General features: G+C 45.0%; 1 protein-coding gene across 4 annotated transcripts in view; it reads left to right on the forward strand.

The window, feature by feature from the left end:
• CAMK2D (calcium/calmodulin dependent protein kinase II delta) overlaps positions 1 to 20,127 on the forward strand; it is a 420,621-nt gene extending 400,494 nt beyond the window's left edge. Inside the window, exon 20 of one of the 4 annotated variants that reach the window (XM_040418340.1) lies at positions 19,684 to 20,127. In XM_040418340.1, the coding sequence (XP_040274274.1) occupies positions 19,684 to 19,690 (7 nt within the window). In that variant the 3' untranslated portion in view covers positions 19,691 to 20,127. The remainder of the gene's footprint in view (positions 1 to 19,683) is intronic. The other 3 variants (XM_040418343.1, XM_040418344.1, XM_040418346.1) reach the window with 3 other exon arrangements.
• Positions 20,128 to 20,969: the final 842 nt, after the last annotated feature.

Below are 20,969 nucleotides of genomic sequence, written 5' to 3' on the forward strand. Positions count from 1 at the left end.
TTGAAGGACCAGTCTCTCCCTTCCCTGTCTCATCTTCAAACTGCATTAGGTCTGCATTCCTGGACTTAATCTCATTATTTGCACTTTTGAACTATTTGAAATCATTCTTGTCGGTTTATGGGAAGTGGGATGGGACTTGGGTTGAAAATGTGGTGGGGCTACCATTGGCCCCCAGACATTTGCTATGTACACTACTGGTGTCAGTATCTGCCCCAATGAAGCCCATGTATCTACAGACGTGGAAGTGTTCACACACTAGAGAACTCATACAAGATCATTAACAGATGGTATTGATCCCCATATATTGTTTCCAGAATGTACCCTACTTTGCCCAATGCATGTTGGCGATTCAGACACAGCCCAAGCTCCCTACTACATATTCTGTGGTCTTGTCCGCGTATCACCACTATTTGGAATAGAGTAGAAACCTTGATAAACTCCTTATGTCAAACAAAAGTCACTTTAACACCTCTGTTGGTCCTACTAAACCTATTGTCTAATACCTCCAGATTGTCCAAGGCCTTCCTGCCTACTTATCTGATCATGGCGGCTAAATTGCTAATTCCAATCCACGGGTTGAGCCATGTCCCTCCCACAATTCAGATGTGGTTAGACAGGATCCAACAAATATGCAGATTAGAGGAGCTCTCTAGCGTACAGTCTTGAATGCATGATAACTTTCTCAAAGTGTGAGGTCCCCGGAAGTCCTGATTTGTGTCTGTGGGGTCAACCAGCAATATTGTAACAGCACCTGTAGGACTGGCCTCTAGATAAGTGCATCACCACTTTGCCAGACTTGTGTGAAACTGCCATGCCTTTATTTTCAGTTGTACAAATGTTTCCATGATTCATGTTCTGTTGTTGTTGCTCATGCACCTTGTTTGTATGTCATGTTTTTAAATAAAGATTGAATTTACTAGAAAGTGAGTAACAACATTTCTAGAAAACTTAATGCGATTCAGCTGAGACTGACAAATTATAAACTGCTCGTGGTGCTTGGTGATCACACAACCAAGGTGGTGCACCTTTTATTTTGGGTTCTGCAGCAGGGTACATTTTGAGGCAGGGTTGCATTAATACTGAGTGGCATCTCCCCTTACTTCAATACCAGTTGCAACTCTAGCATTGTAATGTTCACACATTGTGCATTGATGATAATATGAAATTATTTTGTACATGCAATATGCCTGGTTCACCAGCAGGTGGCGGCATGTATATGACAGAGCTATTTTCAAGCAGAATACCATTCCATTATTCCCCCTTTTGGACATAAGTGGGCCAGTCCCATTTCCTACCCAAGGGAGGGGCTGCAGGAGGTCTAGGCAGTCTAAGCTAAGCTTGCGATGGAGGCAGATGTGTGGATGATGTAGCAGCAAGGGGGAAATGTTCTCCGGCTGCAACAGAAGTCTCTCCAGAGGCAAGCAGCTCACTGAGCACCATGACACCTTGCTAATTTACTGAGCGTCAGGAGGGGGATAACAGACAAAGACATCCCAATCCAGGGATACCAGAGCTGACCGAAAGTCCAGTAACCAGACGCAAGCCGAGTTTACCACAGCAGAGAGAGGAAGCAGAGTTAACAAGTTTCCCTGCCAGTTTATGCCAAATCCTGCTGGAACCAAGAGAGAGCCTGAATATTGTCTGGATGAAAGTTTATGCAAGTAAAGCCGTTGAACTTTATCAAGGTCAATGTATTGTTCATCTCCACCATTATTTATCCCTTTTATTGCTTCGGAGCCTAACCCTGGGAGCGACCGTATCCATGTAGGAGCACCGTGACACACACACAAAACTATTGGGAGTGCACCACACCACTTGCCATTCCTATCAACCTGGGACACGATCGGCCCTTGGGGATCTACAGTTCAGCCAAGGTTGTCTGCTGTGCATTGAAGATCCCTCGTCCCATCCATTCCCTGTCATTCTGATAAGGGAGAGATCTGGCTATTGAGCTGGCCAGACCAGCTGCTGGATGCAGTGTATATATTGTGTAGCACAGGCAGTGTGTAGGTGGGAGTTATGGGCCCACACCATGACACCTGGTGTTGGTTCTGTGTGTCTTCGCACTATGCAGGATGGCAGTAGATGCACTTCAGCCCTCTTGCTATCTCTGATGCCACCATCATTAGTACTAGGGATGAGCGAATCGACTTCGTATGAAACATCCGAAGTCGATTCACATAATCTTCGTTTGAATACTGTATGGAGCGAGCGCTCAGTACAGTATTAGAATGTATTGGCTCCTATGAGCCGAAGTTATTACTTTACAAAGTCTCTCGAGACTTCGCATAATAACTTCAGAAATCAATTTCTACTGTAAAAAATTATTTCCTAAACCTGAGTTCGGAAAATGTTTTTTTTACAGTAGAAATTGATTTATGAAATTATGCCTCGCGAAGTAATAACTTCGGCTTATAGGAGTCAATACATTCTAATACTGTACAGAGCACTCGCTCCGTACAGTATTCAAAGTATTATGCGAATTGACTTTGGATGTTTTATCCAAAGTCGATTCGCTCATCCCTAATTAGTACCAAGGCAGAACCTGCTTTCATTACTGAACACTATTGTTTGTTGCCACATTAGAGTTCGCAGGAGGGCTGGAGAGCACCTACTGCCATGATGCACAGTGCATAGACACACAGGACCAACACCAGGTGTCATAGAGTGGGGCACCATTAGGTACCATGGCAGTTCCCATCTGGCATCGGTGGAGTGAACATTAACTAGCCTTTGTTATGTCCGGGACATTTTGAAACCAGTCCTACTGCCTTTTTTGACTCAAAGATCTGGTGTTCCAACAAGATACCATAAATCCATATACTGCCTTGCATGCTCAATATGCTCTTCAGGGTTTCCTCTCACATTGAGAATGTCTGGGATAGGATCAGGGCGACAGAACTCACATGCAGGTATGTTTTATTTTTTTACAATGGAACTCTATGGTGACGGATGGCATCTGTATGAGGTATCCTTCTGAAGTATACGTTTTTTGTATACTCTTACCGTAAGACAAAAACATGACATGGCAATTCGTTGAGTGAACTAGTAGAATTTAGGAAATCAATCCCAGTAAAATGTTGTAATGCTTGCCTTAAAGTCAGAGCTATATGTAAATATATTATGGCTAAAAACTTATATATATGTTTAAATAAAATTTAACCTCTATTTTTGAAAAGTTTCTGCCGAGATTTAAACTCACAGCAAACCTGGTAAAACTGAGTTTTAAATGCCTTTTTAATTAAGTTTTGACTGTGTGATTAAAAACATCCCATCTAAATATACCCTTACACATCTGCCAGTAAAATACACTGCCCAAAAAAATAAAGGGAACACTTAAACAACACAATGTAACTCCAAGTCAATCACACTTCTGTGAAATCAAACTGTCCACTTAGGAAACAACACTGAGTGACAATCAATTTCACATGCTGTTGTGCAAATGGGATAGACAACAGGTGGAAATTATAGGCAATTAGCAAGACACCCCCAATAAAGGAGTGGTTCTGCAGGTGGGGACCACAGATCACTTCTCAGTTCCTATGCTTCCTGGCTGATGATTTGGTCACTTTTGAATGCTGGCGGTGCTTTCACTCTAGTGGTAGCATGAGACGGAGTCTACAACTCACACAAGTGGCTCAGGTAGTGCAGCTTATCCAGGATGGCACATCAATGCGAGCTGTGGCAAGAAGGTTTGCTGTGTCTGTCAGCGTAGTGTCCAGAGCATGGAGGCACTACCAGGAGACAGGCCAGTACATCAGGAGACGTGGAGGAGGCCATAGGAGGGCAACAACCCAGCAGCAGGACCGCTACCTCCGCCTTTGTGCAAGGAGGAACAGGAGGAGCACTGCCAGAGCCCTGCAAAATGACCTCCAGCAGGCCACAAATGTGCATGTGTCTGCTCAAATGGTCAGAAACAAACTCCATGAGGGTAATATGAGGGCCCGACGTCCACAGGTGGGGGTTGTACTTACAGCCCAACACTGTGCAGGACGTTTGGCATTTTCCAGAGAACACCAATATTGGCAAATTTGCCACTGGCGCCCTGTGCTCTTCACAGATGAAAGCAGGTTCACACTGAGCACATGTGACAGACGTGACAGAGTCTTCAGACGCCGTGGAGAACGTTCTGTTGCCTGCAACATCCTCCAGCATGACCGGTTTGGCATTGGGTCAGTAATGGTGTGGGTGGCATTTCTTTGGAGGGCCGCACAGCCCTCCATGTGCTCGCCAGAGGTAGCCTGACTGCCATTAGGTACCGAGATGAGATCCTCAGACCCCTTGTGAGACCATATGCTGGTGCGGTTGGCCCTGGGTTCCTCCTAATGCAAGACAATGCTAGACCTCATGTGGCTGGAGTGTGTCAGCAGTTCCTGCAAGACGAAGGCATTGATGCTATGGACTGGCCCGCCCATTCCCCAGACCTGAATCCAATTGAGCACATCTGGGACATCATGTCTCGCTCTATCCACCAACGTCACGTTGCACCACAGACTGTCCAGGTATTGGCAGATGCTTTAGTCCAGGTCTGGGAAGAGATCCCTCAGGAGACCGTCCGCCACCTCATCAGGAGCATGCACAGGCATTGTAGGGAGGTCATACAGGCACGTGGAGGCCACACACACTACTGAGCCTCATTTTGACTTGTTTTAAGGACATTACATCAAAGTTGGATCAGCCTGTAGTGTGTTTTTCCACTTTAATTTTGAGGGTGACTCCAAATCCAGACCTCCATGGGTTGAAAAATTAGATTTCCATTTCTTTATTTTTGTGTGATTTTGTTGTCAGCACATTCAACTATGTAAAGAACAAAGTATTTCAGAAGAATATTTAATTAATTCAGATCTAGGATGTGTTATTTTTGTGTTCCCTTTATTTTTTTGGGCAGTGTATAAACCTAATGCACAAGTCCAAAGGCAATGTGTATGCTATGTATAGTGCATGCAATGAATGGAATAATCATTGCATGCATCATCAAGCTCTGATTTTCCCTCAAGATTCATTCACTCAAGTGAGTGGATCTGCAAGAAAAACAGAACACAGACATCATCTCTAAGTGGTCCACTATTTTCATGACAGTGTGGATATGGAATGGTCTGCTGTGTGACAGGCAGAGAAATTGTCTTTGTTCATTGGGAATGTACATATGGGTCATATTCTGGTTTCACCATTCTGCTCATCTGACTGCTCTGATGGCTCCTTATCACTAACTGCAACATCAAGTCAGTGGATTTAACCCTTAGGCTGGTTTCACACGAGCAAGTTTAATGCATTGAACTCAGTGTGTGTCTGGGGAAGCTTCTGTACTGACCTCCCTAGCACTCATGGGGGTCGCATAGCATTATATTGATTTATGATGCTATGTAGCCCTTAGAGCATTATGTCAGTGTTATCCAATACATTCCAGAACTGTAAAGGTTACATAGCATCATAAATTAATATACTGCTATGTAACCCCATCAGTGCTGGGAGGTCATGAAGGGAGCTGCCACAGACACACGCTGCGAGTTCAATGTGTTGAACTCACTCGGGTGAAACCAGCCTTACACTGCCTTCCTGAAGAGATTACTGTTACATTAGCTGTGGGTAAGCAGTGTAAGGGTTACATCTCCTGACTTGTAGCTACAATAAACAAAAGTTAGTGATAAGGAGACAGGAGAAGCAGTACAAAGGTGAAATAATCAATATAAATCATTTGTTTTCTCAGTTAAGTGCCACACCTTCTTCCTGACAACCTAAACACATGCCCTTACACTATGTGCCTTGTAAATACAGCCCTGCTTAGTATATTTTCTGACATGCCATTTTGATGCAGATTGTGATAACAAAACTATGTAAATTATTTGTGTGACATTGAGATTTTATTGCAGATTTTGGTGTGGACTGCACTTCATTGCATGGCAATAAATGGAATCCACAGTGAAACTTCTCAGCTTTCCTGCGATAGGGTATTTGAAAATCAGCAACCTACCTTGAATCTGCAGTGACATTTTTATGCTGTGAGTGTATGTTTTTTTTTAAACCACATTCATTAACCCTTAATGTAATGTGCTGCTCCAGGATAGTAGCCGGCTTCTAAGGTGCAGAGCACAGTACAACCTAATAGTAATCACCGCTTGGGGATCTGCACCTTAGAAGCCGGCTACTATCACAGAGATGTCCATAAGGTATTAAGTTACCCAGCGATGATACGAGAGGAGGAGGGATAAGTGTATAAATCCAACCCCGTACCCTCAGGATTGATGAGCTGCACTCCAAGTAAGTGATATTGGAAACAATACTAACGATACCTATTAACAAAGTTGGCAACACAATTCCATCACTATTATGAAGTGACTGCAACAAATACCCAATGTGCTGGTAACGATGAACTTACCTCTTGCATTATAAATTAGACAAGACACGTATACTTGCTTTGTCAACTGTCTTCACTACCACTTTCCAATCAGTCAAACAATCATACAGTGACTGCAGCGGATATTAACATTCAATGTGTTGATAACAATGAACTTATCTTTTGCTTTATAAATCAGGCAAGACACCCGTGCTGGACTTGTCAATGAATTCAGCGCTATTTACTATAGACAGCAAATGCTTTTATGAGTGTCAACAAACATTAATTGAATCTCTCAACTTGCGGTATTTGTCTATAATTGAAAAGTTCCCTATATTCTCCTGGCCATCTATATGATATATAATTGTGGCTATGAGTCTATGTTGAATACCACAGAATATTGAGGGGCAGCATTTCTGCAGCTTTATTCTACATATGCTGTACTTCTCTATATTCTGTGGGAATTGAATAGAGTTACTCATATCTATATATATTTATATATTTTTACTTATTTTTAGATATTTTTCTCCTACAATCATGTACTGGAATTAGCATATATTTATCTATATATTTTCAACATCATGTATCATAATTGAGAATGTAATGTTAATGAGCTTTTTGGGGGGATTGTATATGTATATTATTTAATGTTTTTATATTTTTATAATTTTTATTTAATAATTGATCCTATATGCGAAACTAGAAGGAGTGCACACCTTATTTTTCTTCATTTCTACTTATTATTTTCACTGGGACTGGGTGATTCAGTTAGGTGGTGAACCCTCAATATCCATTACATTCGAGCTGAGAGTTGGGAGCAAAGCGCCGCAAGCGCTTGTAGTACTCACCCTCCCTGGTCTTCCATGTTGGGGTTGGCGCTTCACTGTCCTGACCGTGTACAGCATCAGGACGTAGTGCGCGCACTATGACCTGACGCTGCACGCAGTCAGGTGACAAAGCAGCGCAGGCCGGGAAGACAGGGGAGCACAACTCCTGCCGGAGGTGAAGAGGAGTCGCGGCACAGCGATAGGTAAGAGGAGGTTTTTATTTTAATCTGGTCTGATGGGGGTCTGACAATGTGGGCTGATCTGAGGTCTGCTGGGGGTCTAACAATGAAGGCTGATCTGAGGACTGATGGGGATCTGCCAATGTGGGCTGATATAAGGTCTGATGGAGGTCTGACAATGTGGGCTGATCTGAGGTCTGATGGGGGTCCGACAATGTGGGCTGATCTGAGGTCTGATAGGGGCTGACATGGAGGGCTGATGTGATATCCTGACAAGGGGGTCAGATGTGATGTCCTGATATGGTGGCCTGATCTGATGTTCTTATATTTATGGGGGCCTCATCTGATGTTCTGATATTTATGGGGGTCTGATCTGATGTTCTGATATTTATGGGGTCTGATCTGATGTCCTGATATTTTTGGGGGTCTGATCTGATGATCTGATATGAGGTCTGATGAAAAAAAAAAAATCCTATTTTCCTACTCTTAAACCTGGAGTGCATCTGATCATCGGGTGCGTCTTATAAAGTGAAAAATACGGTATGTTCTAAAGCCTTTTTTGGCATGTATTAGTGGAAAACAAAAAGTATTATTTGCCGTTCAGCGGTGCAGTTATATGTTCTAAAGCCTTTTTTGGCGTGTATTAGTGGGGAAAAATGGGCTTATTAGCAGTTGTGTGGTGAACTGAGAAAATTACAGCCTTTTTTGGGGTGTAATAATTTCCTTTTTATTTATTTAGATCAATAACAGTATGTGACAGAGAAATGACAGGGCTTGCACGGGGGGGGGAAGGCAGAGGCCTAAATGTTTCTGGCACAGGTCGCAGCAGAGTAAGGGGACGTGGCAGAAGGGGTCACTTCGAGAGGCTTGAGCTCCCCGTGTCATCTAGCGGTCGTATATATTTTTTTACAATTCTTTATTATTATCGTGTTACAACAAAGCAGATGATACAGTACATTTGAAGTAGATCATATCTAAAATGCATTACAAAACTCAATTTATCTCATCACTGAGGTAATTATAACTATCTGTTAACACAACAATTCTTTTACTCGGTCCCCCCCCCTTTCCCTCCCCCACCCCCTAGAGCCCCCCCTACCCTTCACCTCTCTGGATAACCCCTATACTCCCCCTGATCTTCTTCTTCAGTATAGGCACGATTCACTGGACATGGACCTCATCTAAAAGAAAGCCATCATCCTCTTATTTTCAATCTACCTAGCTGACCCTTCAGATCTTCTTGTAAATACCATGCTGTCAGTTAAAAATGGTTCCATCAGTGTATTATACTCAGAATCTGGTTTATAATCCAGAATGAACCTTTTCCATGTCCATTAAAGTTTTTTTCCTAAGATTTATTTTCCGGTTAGAGCGTCTAGCCATTCTAAATGAAAGATTTAGCGTAGTTGTCTGAGTAGCATTTCGGCACTCTGGACCTCTGACTCAAGCCACCGTGATAACAGGCATTGTTTAGCTCCTAGTACCACTTTGTGTCCTAACATGGTAAGTCCCGTCTCGTCCCCCACCCCACTAACCCTGGGTTCCCCTTTGGTATCTGCCTGAAGTACAACTAACGTCGGCGATAGAGCTGTCCGACGATTGCAGGTCTGTTTCAAGATTTGGGTCACCTGCTTCCAAAACTCTCCCAACTTCGGGCAACTCCATAGGCCGTGGAACAAGTCCGTTTTGGAGTGGCGCACTTAAGTCAGGCTGTAATTCTGTCCGGTCTCGCCGCTGTCACCGGCAGGTCAAAACCGTACAGTGCATGGTGGAGAATCTTAAAATGTGTTTCCCTCATCCTTTCATTTAACACTGCCTTATTTAAGGCAAGTATGCCAGCACGAGCCACTGATTGAACATCCTCGATGCCCAGCTTATTGCCCCACTTTTTGAATAGCCCTTCAGATATAGAATCTTCCCATGCATCGCTCATTACACTATATAACACTGAAATGGAGGTTTTGTTTTTGTTCTCAAGAAATTTGTTCCATCGCAATTCCTTGGATACATCCTTGACTAGGCTCTTCCCATAATTCCTCACTTAGGTATAGGGAAACAGATTTGGGCCCTGCAAGTTCCATCTATCCTCCAATTCCGATATAGTATCCCACCTAGCCTCCCGTCCATGAAAGAGATCCCCCATTTTCATCACCCCCTTAGTCGCCCAATACCTGAATGATTTTTCATTTTGTCCCGGGATGGAAAAGTGGTACGAGAGACCAAATAAGTTCCTAATATTTTTCCATACTATGATAGTATCCCTTAAGATTAGCGATTGCCTTGCCACATACGGGAGTTTTGGCAATTTTGAATGTAATAGAGCTAGCAGATCCCAGGGCGCAGCTAACTGTCTTTCCATACATAAGTTGGAATAGTAAGACATGTCATTAAACCAATCTAATATGTGCCTGCTGAGGCAGGTTATATTGTAACCCCGTATATCTGGGAAGTTGAGACCTCTGTGTTCTTTCCGCAGTTTTAATTTCCTCAGGGAAATTCTAGGCTTCTTCCCATTTCAGATCAAGTGAATGAACTTGCTCTCTAGCCCTTTGACATCTGCATGACGCAGGAGTATAGGAATGGTCTGAAGTGGGTATAATAGTTTCGCCACCCCCATCATCTTAACCAAGTGGCAACGTCCTACCAGTGACAAAGGCAGATTCTGCCATCTGTCCAGGTCATTTTTTATTTTGGTCAGCAATGGTGGATAGTTCAGTTGATAAATGGAATGTGGAGATTTCCCTATCTTGATGCCCAGGTAAGTGATTTGCGACGAGGCCTGAGAAATACCGAATCCTAAGGATTTGATATGAGTCATTGTCCCTTGAGCTAGGGGTAACAGCTCACATTTGGAGACATTAATTGTATACCCAGAATAGCTCCCAAACCTCTCAAGCACCCTCCCCAAATGTTCCCTCGGTTTGGCCAATAACGTCATCTGCAAACAATGCTGCTTTCATCTGAGTGTCTCCCACCTTGATACCTTCAAAAACATTAGAGCCGCACAATTCTCTAGCTAATGGTTCCAAAGCTAGGTTAAACAAAAGGGGTGATAATGGGCAGCCCTGACGGGTCCGCTTCCGCAGACTAAATGGTTTAGATAGGAAGCCCTGGATATAAACCCTAGCCCGTGGATTACGGTACATCTGTGACAGGAATGTTCTGAAAGCACCCGAGAATCCCATTTTTATCCAAGACTGCCTCCAGCCATGCCCACCTGACATTATCAAAGGCTTTCTCTGCGTCCAAGGTGAGCATGGCTGGAAGTTCACCCTTCCTAGGTAGATGTACTCTATCCAAGACCCTCAGCACTGTCCTGATGTTCGTCACTGCTGATCTTCCCTGAACAAACCCCACCTGCTCCGGTCCTATTAGTTGCGGCAAAATTTTGGCTAGACAATCCGCCACAAATTTAGCTAGGATTTTAGCATCTACATTAATTAACAATATAGGCCTGTAGGATCACGGAAGTAAAGGATCCTTTCCTGGCTTAGACAGTAGTTTGATATAGGACGTATTTTCCTTATCCAATGACATGTGTCCCTGAAGGACTCCATTAAACAGCTCTAGTAGAACTGGTGAGACCTGGTTCAACAGTGCCTTGTAATACTCCCCAGTGAATCCATCTGGACCCAGCACTTTTCAATTACTTAGGTGCTTGACTACTTCCTGTAGTTCTCCCAGGGAAATTTCCGAATTCAGGGCTTGGAGCTGATCATCGTTCAGTCTAGGAAGTCAAACTCTATCCAAAAGGGAATTAGTCAAGTCAAACGGGGCCTTATCTTTATACAGGTTCTCATAATATGCCCCCACTATTGAGTTAATCTCCGCTGGATTGTGTACTAAATTTCCCTCGGGGTTCTTTAAGCATCAGATGTATTGTGGTTGTCGTAGACCCTTCGCCAAATTAGCCAATAGTTTCCCGGACTTGTTCCCGTATTTAAACAACCTGGCCTCCATTTCCGAGCTCCTTAGAGATTCCCTATCCTTTATACACTTCTCAAACTTCTGGTGTTCCTCCACCCACCTCCTCTTGTTAACTTCAGAAGGGTCTATGGTAAAGCTAAGGTATGTTTCCCTAACCTTCTGGCTTGCCTGGCTAAAAAGAAGTTGAGCTTTTTTCTGTATTCCGGTCACATAACCCATGATTTTCCCCCTTATTACTGCCTTTGACACGCTCCAGAATAAGTCAGGGCTCACAATGTGGGCCTCATTCTCCGCTTTGTAGTCCTCCTACCAGATGACTAGTTTCTCTAGAAACTCTTCACTGGAGCTTAAGTGTGAGGGGAAGCTCCAGATATAATCTGGACCCCTGGGGTAGGTATCTGTCAAGACTAATGTAATCAGCGCATGATCAGATATTATGATAGCTCCGATCTTCGCCAGCTCCACCTTGTGCATCATCGAATGGGGTAAGAATATGTAGTTGATTCGAGACCACGAGTTCTGAGAGTGCGAGTAAAATGTGAAACTCCCATCGTCTGGATGGAGTTGGCGCCATGGATCTAGCAGGCCCACGCCCTCCATCATTGGTTTCAATACCCTGTCCTGGGGTCCATTCGTCCCTACTCTGTCCCCTGCATGTCTCCCATCTTCCCCCCCCCCCCCCATTAACTACCGAGTTAAAGTCACCTCCAATCATTTTATTCACACAAGTATCGCCCAGCCTTTTGTCCAAACACAATGTTGAAGTCTTACAGCCAGATCCTAGGCAAGCTGCATTACTCCCTGCATTTGAGCCACAATGCCATGAATCTGCTCCATGGTTTTTTGGACTTGTGATTATGTTAGGGAGACTGCAGTCACAATCTAGATCCCCCTCCCAAAATGACCCCAAAACTGCTACTAGCCTTCCGAAGCCACTTCAGTTTGTAAAACCCCCTTTAAAGCCTCTGAAACAGTATTTTTTTGATAGGAGATTTTTGCATAATAATAAAATATTAATAATTCACAACGTCTGCTGTAGGAAATAGACTGAGCATATACCCATTCTCCATATCACCATGACAGCATGAAAGAACAACCCAACTCGGCCAAGACAGGAGCCGCTATTTTTAGTTCAATGAAAGTAATTATGGATTCCTATTTATTGCCTGGCTTCTATCAGGAGCAAGCTGCAGCTGCTTCTTTTGTGTGTAGAAAAGGAACAATCGACATTCCTACTTTCACTGATAGTCAGCTGTGGTCACTATTGCAGAGCATGGAGCAGCTCATCACTTTATTCGTGCTGACAGTTCTTCATATATTATTAGGGTTGACACCTGGCTGATATCTTGATGGTCTGCCAAGTAAACCTGGAATTGTATGCCAAAATGCATTGATTTAGCAGGAATAGATATGAAGATCTGGAGAGCAATCCATATTTTCATATTCTCAGCACTCCATGTAAATAAATAGTGTAGACATATAAATATTAGTTATAATTTTCTGTATGTGTAAGTCACAGCAAGAATAATGAGGTACAGACTGGTGCCAACTAAATTTAAAGGGAATCAGCAATTTTGACCAGCACTAGGTAGGGGCTGGTGGGGAGGAAGGCAGACCTATATATTGTAGTATTTATTTATTTTATGCACTTATATAGCGCTACTATAGTCCGCAACGCTTTACAGACATTATCATCCAACTGTCCCCAATGGGGCTCACAATCTAAGTTCTCTACCAGTATGTCTTTGGAGTGTGGGAGGAAACTGGAGTACCCGGAGGAAACGCACACAAACACAGGGAGAACATAGAAACTCCATGCAGATGTTGTCCTTGTCCTGAGCCACCGTGCTGTAGTGTATGATATCAGGAGCAGTTTGAATATGAGCAGTTATTCTCCTAAGTTCTGCTTCTGCAGGTACCTAGGAGATGGGCTTCACTGTGAAGTGTTGTCTGCCTCGAGCCCTGTCACAGACCCTCCCCTCCTGCTCTGAGTGACGGATTTAGTGGTCTCTTGGTTGGATGCTACAGATATACAGTCAGGTACATAAATATTGGGACATCGACACAATTCTAAAATTTTTGGCTATATACTCCACCACAATGGATTTGAAATGAAACAAACTAGTTTTTAAGGGAAAGAAGTGGAATGTTATGCAATGGCCAAGTCAATCACCTGACCTGAATCCGATTGAGCATGCATTTCACTTGCTGAAGACAAAACTGAAAGGAAAATGCCCCAAGAACAAGCAGGAACTGAAGACAGTTGCAGTAGAGGCCTGGCAGAGCATCACCAGGGATGAAACCCAGCGTTTGGTGATGTCTATGCGTTCCAGACTTCAGGCTGTAATTGTTCATTTCATTTCAAATCCATTGTGGTGGTGTATAGAGCCAAAAATGTTAGAATTGTGTCAATGTCCCAATATTTATGGACCTGACTGTAACTCAGAGCAGAAGGGCTATGAAGCAGCTCAATGTAGGAGGTCCTTCACAGTGAAGCTCTGCCTCCTGGGCACCTGCAGAAGCAATGTCTGGCAGAATAAATGTTCATAGTCACACTACTCCTTATAATAAAACTCCACAAAAAGTATGTTTGTACTGCTTTCCCCAGCCCAGATCTAGCACTATTAACACTATGACATGATCAAAACTGCTGACAGACACACTTTAACCCTTTCGTTACCAATAGTTGTTCCTGTGCAAGATAACTACTACAGCATCTTTGAGATACCTGCCATAAATATGCCTCCCTCTATTTACCTATTATGGTTGTGGCTACGGATACTGGAGCTGGCGTGACTGTGCCAAGGATTGACCTATCCGTGTTCTGATTCGAGAGAGAAACCTGTGAATTCCCGTGGTCGCAGGAAACCATAGAAGCCTAAATACATGGATAACCGTGCTGGGTTGGAGCCAGGGGCGTACACAGAAATCACTGGGCCCCATAGCAAGAGTCTGAATTGGGCCCCCAACCCCGCCCACTACCCACCCCTGGCCCACCCCACCTCCTGGCTCCTCCCCTGCCACACCCCCATTTGCCAATAAAAAAATGTATACATGTTCTACTGAAACCGTCAGAAACCTTTAAGAAATAGGTGCTGAATTCAGGTGCGGGAGGGAGGCAGTGGCGGCTGTGTGGGCATCAGGAGCAATGCGGGTGCTGGGGAATGAGGTAAGTAAGGTGCCTGGCCCCGGGCATTTTGGGGGGCATTATAGGGGTTGGATAACCCCTTTAACTCATTGCTGCTGATGCTAAGTGTGCACATAGCCACCAATCATATTCTCCCCCCGCCCCTGCAAGGTGACTGATGTGCTGGGGGGCTTTGTAGGATCATAGATGACTCAGGAGAACAGTGTGCTTCCCCCCTCTTCTCCCCGGGGAGTGAGGGGGGGAGGAGTAGGAGGAAAGCACACTGTCCTCCTGAGTCCTCTATGATCCTACAGGGCCCCCTTCCGCCAAACTCCACTGCTTGCTGCTGCCCTTCCCCTATCAAGAATACCCATATCCAACCAATACCACATATGAACTTTATATTAAGTCTGCTGCTGTCCTCTTACTGTGGCACATTTCTGTGTTCACTGACCAGTCCTTCAGTATGGGCCAGGGGTGGGGGGCACTCACTGGCTGATGACTGTCTTGAGGGTGGGCGGCAGATGGCGGGCAGCACGTGAGCGCAGAGGATAACCCACGCCAGATGCACGCCTCTATTAGGGTGACCAGATGTCCGGTTTTTAAACTCCTGGTCCTCCGTCCGGCACAAGGCCAGGACGGACGGCCAGAAGTTCTCCTTTTTTGTGGTCATCGGCGACTCTAGACTCGATGAGTACGGGGCACTTTAAGGATCACTCACATCACGGCATAGAGCGCACTGACATCAGTCGCACGTCCGGCAGCGCCTGCATCGCGCCAGTCAATTCTTGTTTGTGCAGGCGCGGCCACGCAGGAAGTGGAGGAACAGACTCTGAGGAGCGCAGCTGCGCTGAGGTACTCACTGGTCTGTGCTGTGGGCCGTCGGGGATTGCTCAAAGGGGTGAAGGGCAGGCACTGGTAATTTTGAAAGGGATTAATAATAACTACTGTGTGGGTCCTGGGAACAGCTGAAAGGGGGAAATAAATAAGTGTGAAGAGGGGACTGAAAGGGGTTAAATACTGTGAATGAGGGACTGCTGAAAAGGGTTAATGTGAAGGCCCTTCACAGTATTTATTAACCCCTTTCAGCAGTTCCCCATTCACAGTATTTATTAACCCCTCGGGGGACTGCTGAAAAGGGTTAATAAATACTGTTAATGGGGTACTGCTGAAAGGGGTTAATAACTACTACTGTGAAGGGGGGACTGACTGGCTCCACCCCCCCCCCCGACCCCTCCAGGACACCCATGACCCCTCCACAAGTTCTTACCTCTCCTCCACCCGGTTCCTGGGAGGCGATGGGGCGTGGCTTCACTGTGGTGGGCGTGGTTTGTAGGTTTTGGGGGCGTGGTTGGCGAGGTCCGTGAAGCCAGTGGCCACCCTAGTCTCTATGTCTGCCTCGCTGCGCTGCTCCTGCTGCCTGATCAGGGCCGGCCTTTGGGGTGTGCGAGCTGTGTGGCCGCACAGGGCGCCATGGCAACAGGGGCGGCCGACACAGCTCGCAGTCGGTCTCTTACAGCAGGCCGGCCCGAGATTGTGTGAGGCAAGCCTGGTGAGCTGAGCCGCTGCAGCTGCCAGGTCAGGTTCCGGAGCGTGGAGGAGGAGCTTAGGGGCGCTGGCGCAGCGTCCAAGTGTTGCACCTTCACAGAGAGCCGCGGAAGGATCCGCTCAATGTATGAGGGCAGCGGCCAGTGCTCTGCAGACAGGGAGGGAGCAGAAGACTTCAAATAGTGAGTACCTGTTCTTATTGTTTTGTTTTTTTTACCAAATATCTTTCATTAAATGGGGGCAGGGTCTAATTAAGGGGTGCAGGGGACTGGATAAGGGTGACAGACACTGGGTATGATTAAGGGGGCAGGGGACTGGGTAAAGGTGACAGGGTATGATTAAGAGGGGCAGTAGACTGGCTATGGGTGACACTGGGTATGATTAAGGGCCTTAATCATACCCAGTGTCACCCATACCCAGTCCCCTGCCCTTCTTAATCATACCCAGTGTCACCCTTACCCAGTCCCCTGCCCCCTCAATTAGACCCTGCCCCCCCTTAATCATTCCTAGTGTCACCCATAGCCAGTCCCCTGCCCCCCTTAATCATACCCTGTCACCTTTACCCAGTCCCCTGCCCCATTAATCATGGAAATATGGAAAGGTATGGCAGCCTGAGATAATTCTAATTTGCTGTGGAGACTGATGCCCACATACGTGCCTGCATATGGAAGCACATGCATGAACAAAACACCCGCACCAGAAAACACCTTTTTTTGGCTCCAGGAGGACCCCCGATGCCACAGCGAGAACCCCGAAGTGCGCTGGAACGCAGATGCCCACGCCGCGGATGCCCCCCAGTACCCCCCAAACCGTGGGCCCTGAAAATGAGTGCTGGGTTTAGACTGATGGGTTTAGACAATTGGTGGGCCGATCAGAGTGCTCAAAGGACATTTAACATGGGCCGAGGTTTTTGGTAAGCATTGGAAACAGCCTTCCTATGAATGATGCTGCCAAGCCCCCAAACATATGAGCCCATCCTCACTCATTGGTGATTGCATTATGGGTACATAAAACCATCATTTTGGACCACAGTTTGTCCTGTGTAAATAAGGATGTGCAGTCTACAATGTGGGATTGAACAATTGCGGGAAGCCTTGTGTGTAGCTCTGTGCCTCCGGCCCGCTGTAGGCTATCACGCAGGAGAGGCGGGGACGGGGAGGAGCCTGAACCCCCCCCACCACCCTGGATCGCGTGGAGCACGTGACCCGCCGGCCGGTGATGACTGGTGAGACCAGCGTCTACCCGGCCTTCGAAACGCCACGAGCGCCGCAGCAGCAGAAGCCCTCGGTGATGGGGGTGGCCGCTCTGGTAGCGGTGCGGGGGGAGAGGACAAGGAGATTCGCTGGAGGAGAAGGGAAGGTAGGTGGACGCCGGCAGCCATACTTACCTGGCTGGAGCGTGAAGAGGCGTGACTGACATAATCCCTGACTTGCACGGAGTGACGCCAGCGCTGAGGCCTGTGGGAGAGGAGCTTATAAAGCCTCCCCCCCCCTCCCACAATAACAGGCTGAAATCACCCTTGACAATTGTTTTTCAAGGACAGGCGACTCATCTCGGGGCCGCTAAGTGCTGGGGACTGAACGAGCAAGAGCCCCTCCTCTACATCACTTGATTGGCCGCACGTCGCCCTATCTCCTCCCAGGGGGCTGTCTTCCCTCTTTATAAACCGGCATTTTAGGCAGCCGCTTCACGAAAACACGAGTGCCGGACACTCTGCCATACACCTTCAGTGTGGCAGCGTTTTCTCAGCTGTACTACCACATAATTACTACTAGCTCCTGATGACTAACATTTGAAGAATCGCGTCGAGCCAGGCGCATATGTGGGAATGATTGCTAGCTGAGGAGTTTTAAAAAGGCTGACAGGGTTGACAGTTTCGGGGCTAATATCGGAGAGCTGCCAATTAAACTAGCAGATTGAACCCCTGATGTACTAAATGTATAACCTCTATCACCCTTCACCTATCCGTTAGATTCATGTTATATATGTTTGCATCGAGTTAGTGTGACCACTCACACGTGACTTTGGAGGGAACACATATGACCATATAGTCTCTCTTGGTACATTTGGTGAAAACAGGTTCAATAGAAGATCCGCTATATACACTGGACTTCCTTAGTGCGTCGTACACACATGGCCTATATGTTGGAAGTCCTCTGTGGGTTCTAGCATGAACAAGCGCACCAGATGTGGCCTTGAGTTTTTTGAGAGTGTAAAAATCCCCCTATTTTACTTTGTTTGGCTAATTTCTTTTAATCGCTTTAAATAAAGATTGTATTTTTTAGCGCCTCATTCTTCCGTGATATTTAGAGACGCATGCTTACCTAGACTTTTTTGATACGCAATAAAAACTATAGATTGTCCCACAAAAAATGAGCCCCTAAACAGCTCAGTAGACATAAGTATAAAAAAGTTATGGGGGTCAGAATATGGTGATGTAAAAAAAAAAATTGTTTTTTAATCAAAGTTTAAATTTCTTTTTACACTATTTAGACATAAAAAACCTATACATATGGGATGTCGTTATAATCATACTGACCCAGAGAATTAAGGGCAAAGTCCGTTTTGCCGCAAACAAAATGCCGTGGGAACAAAACCTGTAAAACGGTGGAGGAATTGCATTTTTTTTTCCAATTCCACCCCATTTGGAATTTTTTTACTGCTTCCCACTACATTTTATGCCATAATTAATAGTGGCATAAAAAAGTACAACTTGTCCAGCAAAAAATAAGCCCTCATACAGCTATGTGAATGGAAATATAAAAAAGTTATGGCTCAAGGAAGATAGAGAAGAAAAATGAAAACGCAAAAATTAAAAAACCTCCAGGGGTGAAAGGGTTAACCTTTTGCATCTTACAGAACGGTAGCATATTACAGAGCAGTAGAGCAAAGTCTTATTTGGAATGGACTCCAGCACATCATTAAATGAAAATTATAAATCAAATAATAAAAAAAAGTTATGGGTCTCATTTATAAAAACTGTCTAATAAAATGAAAGCTGACCTCTGATTGTATTCTAGTCTTATTTTGAGTTTTGATAAATGAAATTCTATGTATAGTAGACAGTTGGCAGTTCACCTTGTATCTCATGGGATTTCATGGCACCCCAACCATGAGAAAAAAAGAAAGGTGTTTAATATGTATACTAGCAAGTTGCGCCAAAGTGAACCAGGCAGCATCCATCATTTTGAGAAGCCTGTTACTATTTTCAGAAAGTCCTAAAGACAGGCACCTTACAACACTGCTGCTAAATCTCTTCTGATGGTATAATAAAGCTGAATTTTATGGGCAAGGTCAGCTATTTTGTACTTTTTCTGGGGCTGGAATGGAACTACTAGCATCGTGTATCCATAGGCACCGCAAGCGAGTAAACTTCAGATCAAAGTAAGACACCCACTGAGCTTGCATTGATAAGCAGAAGCTCCAGAAGTGAGCTATATACAGGTCACATTATTATTCTACTGATCCAAAATTACATATACGATACCTGAGATGATTTATCATCTCCCTGCGCCTGTTGTAAAAAAGTTGAAAACCTTGTTAGCATTTAGTTAAATGTGTGCAGCTTGCTTTCCTAGTGGCCATCACTACTGCACTTAGGATAGGGGAGTTGTCCATAAAAGAACCCTACCTAAGAATCTTAGATAATAGGATAACCTTGATTCAGATTTTCTGCCAAAAGTGCTGTCCCCTTTTCACAGAGAACAGGTGATAAAGTTACCTTTTTTTGTACCTCCCCAGAAACTAACAGGAACAGTAGTTGTTTGAATGTAAAAAGGATAGTATTGAAATACCTTCAGATCACTGAAATGTGGAGGAAAGACTCTAATCTCTTTATCCAATATGAAAGGAAGCATAAGTCTAATAGAATCTATAAAGCAGACTTTGGCCAGATGGATCAAGGAAACCATCAAAGAAACATACAAACTCCAGGAGGTGGACTGCCCTCTGTAAGAGCCCACTCAACCCGAGCCATGGCCGCTTCAAGTGCAGAGAGGGCTAATGGCACACTTGACCAGATTTGCAAAGCCGCAACCTGAACAAGCTACAATACATTTTGCAGACATTACAGGGCTGGACTTACCAATCAGGACTTGGTGTTTGGGTGTAAGGTCCTGCAAGCAGTTGCCCCCGACCCCATCAAGTACTGATTCATTTGGTATTTCTCCTGTGGTGCTGTCATGGGAAACGTCCTAAAAAGTAGGAATGAGTCCTATCGGGAATTGGTTTTCCAGGAGTCCAACATGACAGCACCTTTATTACTCTCCCTATGACTCAAAAACATAACAATGTGATTTGATGTAAACATTGTGGGTTCTAAATAAATGAGTTGCATCTATATGGTGCAGTAATTTGTAAAACACTGGAGAGTGGAGGTGGGGAATTTTTTTTTTAATCTCTTTGTCTTCCTGGCCCTACAGAGTTCTATAAGGACAACTTCCTGCGGTGCTGTCATGTTGGACTCCTGGAAAACCAATTACCGGTAGGACTAATTCCTACTCTATCCTTCATCGAACAGATGGATATTGACATGTCAGGTGATAAATATCAGAGAACAAACACTTACAACCATTGCTGGAAGAACACAAGCTGGTGGTGGCAACATTATTTTCTGTAAAATGTTTTCGTGGCACTCTCTGGGCCCACTCATCCATGTGGAAGGCACTCTCAACCGATTTGAGTATGAATCCATCCTTGCAGATTACATACACCCATATACAGTCAGGTCCATAAATATTGGGACATCAACACAATTCTAACATTTTTGGCTCTATACATGTCATGCCCTGTTCAGACTATGTGCGGAGGTCTGCCAGATTAGCAGCACGTGTCTAGCCTTTTGTTTTTGGAGTCAAGCTAGATCCGCCTCCCTTCAGGTGCACTGGGTGGGGTCGTTGGTTTCAGTTTAAATCACACCCACTCCCAGTGTTCCCTGCGGGTTATAGCTTCTGTCTGGCTCTGTGTTTGCAAGGAAGGGAGGATTGGCTGTTCCTGCTCAAAAGATAAGTTGGTTTTTGTTCTCTTGT

This window comes from Bufo bufo, chromosome 2 (assembly GCF_905171765.1).
Source record: "Bufo bufo chromosome 2, aBufBuf1.1, whole genome shotgun sequence".
In the NCBI taxonomy this organism is placed as follows: Eukaryota; Metazoa; Chordata; class Amphibia; order Anura; family Bufonidae; genus Bufo; species Bufo bufo.